Here is a 7,406-nt window from a genome sequence, read left to right on the forward strand (position 1 = left end):
CGGGGGGATCTTCCCAGTGCGAGATCTCGCTGTTCCCATCGAAAGGGGTTGGGGTGGGACTGGATGGGGTGCCTGTGCAACGTATGACACAGTGAAAATAGTATTTAAAAGTATGTGTGCTGTCTATGGGAGGGAAAACCAATCTTGCTTCTAAAAACAATGATTCTGATATAGTTTGTGGCTGGAAGCGTCTTAAAACAATGTATGTGCATCTACTACTTTTGTGTTAATGCTGGATCTTGCTGTAACATCTAGATGTTTAAAGAGACAGCTGTTATGGTACTAGTATCTTTGGTCAAGTTAGATGCTGTTATTGTATCTAATATGGACAAGTGTCTCAACTATCAAGTATTGATCTCAGTTTTTTAATTTAACGCTTGTGGAGTAAACATCCTGTTTATTATTTGCTCTGTTTCCAGGCTTGTTTTTATCTATTCCTCTCAAAAATCTAATAAGCAAGATGTCTACTAATGAGAATGCCAATACAGCAGCAGCTCGGTTGAACAGATTCAAGAACAAAGGAAAGGATACTACAGTGAGTATTTTGATGCAATTAGTACTTTGGCTAGCTATCATCTCTTTTAAACTTGAGTTGAAAAGCCAAGAACTTACTGTGAATGTATATCCTCCAGGAAATGAGAAGGCGGCGTATTGAAGTCAATGTAGAGCTGAGGAAAGCTAAGAAAGATGACCAGATGCTTAAAAGAAGAAATGTTAGCACTTTACCAGATGATGCTACTTCTCCCCTTCAGGAAAACAGGAGCAATCAGGTAAGTATGTACTCGGAACAGGCATGCTTGGAGGCCTTGCAACATAAGCTCATGCAGCCATGCTAGTATGAATTCTTTCTTGGGGGGGGAAACAGCACTACTACACATACATTACCAACTTAAGTCTATACTACCAACTCTAATGGACAACGCTCTCAAGGTAGCTTAGCCAGTTGTGTTTAAGCCTAGTGTAACAGTGGTGTGAAGTGCTGATTAAAAAAGCTTTCACTAGTTCAGATAGCTGTAGATAAAGCTGTAACTGATGAGGTTTTGGTGTATCACATAGTGGTATAACCTTTTAAGGAAGAGGTTTTAAACTGGGGTCTATTCATAGTATTGTAGAGAAGGCCTCTGTGGTCATGAAGATACATGCCTCTCCCAATGAAGCATTCATTCATCTAACTTCTTATTGTACAGGTATCAGCACACTGGTCAGTTGAAGAAATAGTCAGAGGAGTTAATAGTAATAACATGGAGCTTCAGCTACAGGCTACTCAAGCTGCCAGGTAAGGAATTTAGCGGTAACCAATTCAGCTGTGCAAGCCAGTAACTAGGCAAGGTAAAAGAATTGGCTTATGAGCCTAAGTGCCTGGTTATGGCAGCAGTTATGGCCCTTCTTGTCAGTATTTCAACAAATGCCTGAGCCAGCCTTATATACAATATAGGTACACTTAACTTCGTGGTAATTTTAATGAAACCATGTGGCTTTTGAATGTTTAAGTGCCTGAACACTTTACTAGGAAGTAGTAATTCTTTCTGGTGGTTTTGAGGTGGCAAAATAAACATTAGTCCATCTTAGAGTTGTAGGATTAATAATAATAAATGCTTTCTTATAGCAAAATAAGATCTCTTTAAACTGTGTTAATGCTTGACTACAATATTTGATTGCAGTCATCTACCTTGGTACAATGTGAACAGCAAGATGTTCGGGGTTTGAAATGGGCTGAGTTTCCTTTCTCCTTCCAAATCTACAGTCGTCTTTAGAAAGCTTGTATATCGTTGCACTGCTGCTTCTGGCAGTCATTAACCTCTCTCTGCTGAGAAACCTCTAGCAATTAAGATGTATTATGATTCTTGTAGGCCTGCTTTATTTTAGAGCTTGAACAGAACCTCTCGTATACTGAAGACATACCAAAACCAATGTTAACAGAGGCTTAGGAAGCTAGTGTTCAGCTTGTCTGTATTTCTACTTCATGTTGTGTTGCGTTGCCTTCTCTGAATGTTAAGGCAATGCTAAACCTTTTCTTTTTTAAATATGGATCTTTTTAGAGTGTTTAATCTGTTGTTCAGATCTTTGCAGGCAAAAATAATGCTTTCTGTTTGTCTTCCTCCTTAGGAAACTACTCTCAAGAGAGAAGCAGCCCCCAATAGACAACATAATTAGGGCTGGTTTGATTCCAAAGTTTGTCTCCTTCTTGGGTAGAGCAGACTGTAGTCCTATTCAGTTTGAATCTGCCTGGGCGCTTACCAACATTGCTTCTGGGACATCAGAACAAACAAAGGCAGTAGTAGATGGAGGGGCTATTCCAGCCTTTATTTCACTACTGGCCTCTCCCCATGCTCACATCAGTGAACAGGCTGTGTGGGCATTAGGAAATATTGCAGGTATGTCAGTATGCTACACAACTCTATTTCAGACCTGTTCCCTTATTTAAATTAGAAGGACATTACTACTGACATGTCACGCAGCATGCTGAACTTCTTGGGAACTCTGCCTTAATGGTTTTCAAATAAAGACATGCTCTGCAATGTAGAGTATGCTACAGACAATTCTTTATCTTCAAACCTGATAAAAGATGTCCCATGCAATACCTGGCAGCCTGTAGGTTGTAGTATGTGGATTGCTTCCATATTTCAGTTCAGTTTTGATACAGCTATATAACCATGCCGCAACGTAGGGCTCTTTCACATATCTCACTTGACGTTTTTGACTTCTCAATGAGCTCTGCTCTGTGACTAGAGGAGGGGAAGGGAGGAAGCAGATGGCTCACATAATTGTGTATGTGATGGCAAATATTCCTTGCTTTGAAACAGCTCCTTAATGATGTGAAAGGATTATATGATGAAGTTTCTCCTGCACCTTTCGGGATTACTTCATCTGCCAGTGTTGGATCCCATTCTGGAGGAAAAAAATGGTTGAAATTATTAATGTTAAATATTGTATTTGCTGTATTATTATGGTTTCCAATAGCTGGGCCTTACAGAGAATAGTGAATCTTCGCACAGAGAAAATGAGCTCAACAAAAGCCTTGTTTGAGTGGAGTTTTCTTAAAGTTTGTCCTCTGAGGTTTTTTTTAAACTCAACTATGAGGTACTTTTTGTTACCTTGCAATGGAATAATTCACTCAAACTTTGACATTCCATCAGCATTATACTATAGAACTCAGTTATACAACCAATGATTATAATGCATTTGAAGTCCCATATTATGGGAAGAGCTCTCTTCTAGTGGTAGGGCTTAGATACGTTTTCAAAGAAACATGCAAGTCCCTACTTAATTATGAACTATAACGAAAGCTGTATAGAAAACATATGCTAAATTAGCTCTTTATCCAACAGAGAAAAAAAATTAAGCTCAGTGGCTTGCTTAGAAAAACACATGCTTGTCGTATGACTTGACTGGCAGTAGTCTGTTTGTCCTCTTATTTCTCCTTATTCTATCTAGTCGTCCTTAAGCAGTAGAAGAATTCATCCTCTAACACATAATGATTCTATATGCACATGTCCCTCTATTCTGGTCTTCACCTGGCTATTTTTCTTTTCTCAGGGGATGGCTCTACCTATAGAGATCTGGTTATTAAATTTGGTGCAATTGAGCCGCTGCTGAGTCTACTAGCTGTTCCCAATCTCTCTTCTCTGGCTGTAAGTGTGCAGTAAGATTCAAGTTACAATTACTAATAAGTGAGTAAAAGAGCTTGAGTAACTACACAGTTGCTAACCATTTATTTCAACTCTTGCAGTCTGGGTATTTACGCAATGTTACATGGACCCTCTCAAACCTGTGTCGTAATAAGAATCCTGCACCACCCATAGAAGCTATTGAGCAGATTCTTCCAGCTCTTGTTCGGCTCTTGCACCATGATGATCATGAGGTGTTAGCAGATACATGCTGGGCACTTTCCTATCTAACAGATGGTTCCAATGACAGGATAGAAGTTGTAGTGAAAACTGGATTGGTGCCACAACTTGTGAAACTCCTGGGATGTAGTGAACTGCCAATAATGGTAAGCTATCAGACATGCAGATTGCTGTTGCTTGATTTGAGTCATGAATAAAACTGCAGTTCAGATAGCATCCATGTAACTGAATGGTTCTTCTCATACATAAATCAGATGCTTGTTCTAGGCTTTGAGTAGGTAAGACTTGAGCTTCTATCTCATCTGGAAACTACCCCACATGAGACAGACTATCGCTGTTGATGACTATCAAGCTTCTTTATGTAATCATTTGATTTAACACACAGGCCAGTGCAACAGTCAACATCCTTTGAAGCTTGCTTTTAACTCTAAACTACTGTTGCGAATCCAAATTTTTAGGGACAGTGTTTAGAAGTGGGATCTGTGCACACTGTAATTATACTATAATAAAACTCCATTAGCACTTAGTTTTCCTAAGCTCTGTCATGGGTATGTTTGCAGATTGGTCTTGGAAGCTGTGCAGTCTTGGCATGCTTAATGTCTCCATATGTAATGCTAACAAGGAGCTAAAACTCATCAGTACATAGCATATCATGCTGTTAACAGGGCAGGCTAGAGCAAGGGGGCATCAAGTATGGCGGTATTTGTTCAAACACAGATTAGATGATAACAATTTTCCTAAGTACTACTGTCATATCTGTTTCAGACTCCTTCGTTAAGAGCCATAGGAAATATTGTCACTGGTACTGATGAGCAGACACAGATTGTTATTGACTCAGGAGCACTATCTGTCTTTCCAAGTCTCCTTTCTCATCCTAAAAACAACATTCAGAAAGAAGCAGCATGGACAATGTCCAACATCACTGCTGGACGTCAGGATCAGATTCAGCGGGTTGTAGACCATGGTCTTGTGCCTTATCTCATTGGTATCCTGAGGAAGGTAAACAAAACCTATATATACTATGTTGTGGCTCTTGCTATTACTACTACTATCTGTGTTCAAATACCCTGATTTTACCTTCACAGGGGGATTTCAAATCTCAAAAGGAAGCTGTGTGGGCTGTGACTAACTACACAAGTGGTGGAACAATTGACCAGATCGTGTATCTTGTTCAGGCTGGTGTTGTTGAACCCCTACTGAATCTACTCTCAGCTAAAGACAGCAAAACTGTGTTAGTTATCCTGGATGCTATTTCTAATATCTTCTTGGTATGTGGATGCAGTGTACTCAATCACTGTCCAAGTTGTTGCTAATGGTTCTCCAGTAGCTGATACCGTACGTCTTTGCTGATGTTATTCCATGCTTGTCTCTTGCAGGCTGCTGAGAAGATTAATGAGACTGAAAAACTTTGTCTCATGATTGAGGAGTGTGGGGGTCTAGACAAAATTGAAGCTCTTCAGTCACATGAAAACGAACAAGTGTACAAAGCCTCATCCACCCTGATTGAGAAATACTTCTCAGCAGAAGTATGTGGCTGCAGGATGGTTTTTTTCCACTTTTATTTTCTATTCTAGAACTGACTACTAGGTTAAAATGCTACTGCTCTTTCAAAACTCTTTTTCTTTTCCTTCTAGGAGGAGGAAGACCAAAATGTTGTACCAGAATCTACTGCTGCCAGCTACACTTTCCAAATTCAGGGCAATACTCCAAATACTTTCAACTTCTAGATCTTGAATATACTGCACCCGCCTACAAGTCGTTTGGCACCTGAATGACTGCCACTTCTTTGTCTTAATAGTTCCTCTTGTTTTTACTGTGTTTTTGTATGTGATCTGTAGCACTTTGTCCAACTGAAACATACTTGAACAGTTCAAAACTGTACATATGTGAATTTCTTCTAACTGTAAGTGTCATTCTTTCTGAGGTATACTTGTAAATACTTGGGTTTTTTCTGGCTCTTGCATTCTTATCCCCAACAGGGACAGTAAGTGGGCAATACAGGCTTCTTGCAAAGCATGAGCCACTACTCTGCAAACCTCTTCATGATCTATTATGTTCTACATAACCTATTGCTGTAATCCATACACTGAGTAGGCTTTTAAAGAGGATTTATATTTGAAGTTCAATAAAGTGATGTCAATACATCAAATTGAATTGTGTCAATTGCTCTCTTAAAAGGTGACTGATATGGTAAGTATACTTAGTCAAAATGTATAAGGGCAAGAATGCAGGTCTAAACCAGGAGAGATTCAATTCTGAAGATGGAGGTTTTAAAACAGCTTGGTCACCCCAGGCTGACTTATGCATGTAGCACCCTTCTATTACTGCAGAAGGAATGAATTGCTGCTTCTCTCTAGATATCCCTTACAGAAATCAGATTTGTTCTACCCTGTTTGTAACTGAGCTAAACCATCTTCTGCCTTCTGGAGAAATACTTAGACTGTAGCAGCACTAATTAATTGCAAGTAATAGCATGGAGGAAGGGTAAGTACAGTAGTTAACTGATTGTAAGTATGTTCAGGTAGCCTTAGCATAGGAAATGCCTTGAAGTGGTTGCCTGCTCTAGAGTGCAAAAATGAAGGCCTTGTCTTAGAATCTATTGTCCCTTTACTTCTAAAATCATTACTTCCCATAACCTAGTCTGTCTCCAAAGGTGCTTGTGCAGGGTGAGGTTTGGGAGGGGGGTAGTGGGTGGAGGGGAAGAACTGTAGTCCTATTTTCCAGCTTTTTGGAAAAACTTGGATTGAGCTGTTTCATTAACTGGAACCTCCCAGGAGTCGATGTGTCTGAATAGCTATATCGATTCAGCTCTCTGAGCTTTTCTAGCTCTTACGATAGTGTAAGAGAGGTCAGTTTTTTGTGGCTAGATTTTTTTTTTTTATAAGTGTGACATATTTGAAATGTAGCCTGTCACTTCAATTACTGATAAAAAGGCGGGGGGGGAAGAACCTACTGTGTATGCAATTCTTCTGGAGTTCTCATAGGCTTTGCTTCTGCCTTTATGCAGGGAGAAGAAGAAAAAAAAATTATAAAACAAAAAAAACCCCACCTTATATTCTGCTAAATGAACCTGATGAAAGAATCTGTTTCGATCTTGTGTATTAGTCTGCTTGTTGCATATTTTCAAGTCTATTTTAAAGTGCATAGGCATATATAAGTGGGTTTGGGTGTAACTCTTCAAATTCTTCATTAAAAATGCCTGATCTGAAAAGGACAAAAAGGATTACCGTTCTCATATACTGCTACCAAAGACTTCTTTAAATGAGTAGAAGATGTCACTCACTTCCCTTATTGTGGTGCAAGTCTACTACTCCCTATTTCAGGTCAGCACACAAAAATGGTACCCTCCCTAACTGGAGGCTGATGGTTACATGTGCATTCACATGGCTTCTTGGTGCATGCCACTTGCTTGGATCTTGGGTACTGCTGGATAGCGGCCAAGTTACAAAAGGTAGCAGATAATTTGTCTCCATATATATTCATATCTCTTCTTTTGGTTAACAGCAATAATGTTTCCTGTAGAGCAATCACTTGTGAACTCACCAGCATAAGCATAAT

At 39.5% G+C, this 7,406-nt stretch overlaps 1 protein-coding gene across 1 annotated transcript; it reads left to right on the top strand.

Annotated features, from left to right (window-relative positions):
* The first annotated feature begins 423 nt into the window (after positions 1 to 423).
* KPNA2 (karyopherin alpha 2 (RAG cohort 1, importin alpha 1)) lies at positions 424 to 5,575 on the top strand. Its single transcript, XM_009695465.1, has 10 exons — positions 424 to 535; positions 633 to 770; positions 1,188 to 1,276; positions 2,107 to 2,375; positions 3,538 to 3,632; positions 3,731 to 3,994; positions 4,614 to 4,847; positions 4,934 to 5,116; positions 5,225 to 5,374; positions 5,483 to 5,575. Exons 1-10 carry the CDS (start codon positions 461 to 463, stop codon positions 5,573 to 5,575), a joined length of 1,590 nt encoding a protein of 529 aa, XP_009693767.1. The 5' UTR covers positions 424 to 460.
* The last annotated feature ends 1,831 nt before the right edge of the window (positions 5,576 to 7,406 follow it).

This window comes from Cariama cristata, unplaced genomic scaffold (genome assembly GCF_000690535.1).
Source record: "Cariama cristata isolate BGI_N322 unplaced genomic scaffold, ASM69053v1 scaffold1562, whole genome shotgun sequence".
In the NCBI taxonomy this organism is placed as follows: Eukaryota; Metazoa; Chordata; class Aves; order Cariamiformes; family Cariamidae; genus Cariama; species Cariama cristata.

What these genes read in the sequence shown, in the direction of transcription:
- KPNA2 (XM_009695465.1), top strand. Translation starts at nt 461, where the DNA reads ATGTCTACTAATGAGAATGCCAATACAGCAGCAGCTCGGTTGAACAGA. An exon ending in CAGGCTACTCAAGCTGCCAG is followed by an intron (nt 1,277 to 2,106) that starts GTAAGGAATTTA and finishes CTTCCTCCTTAG; the next exon opens with GAAACTACTCTCAAGAGAGA. An exon ending in TCATTGGTATCCTGAGGAAG is followed by an intron (nt 4,848 to 4,933) that starts GTAAACAAAACC and finishes TTACCTTCACAG; the next exon opens with GGGGATTTCAAATCTCAAAA.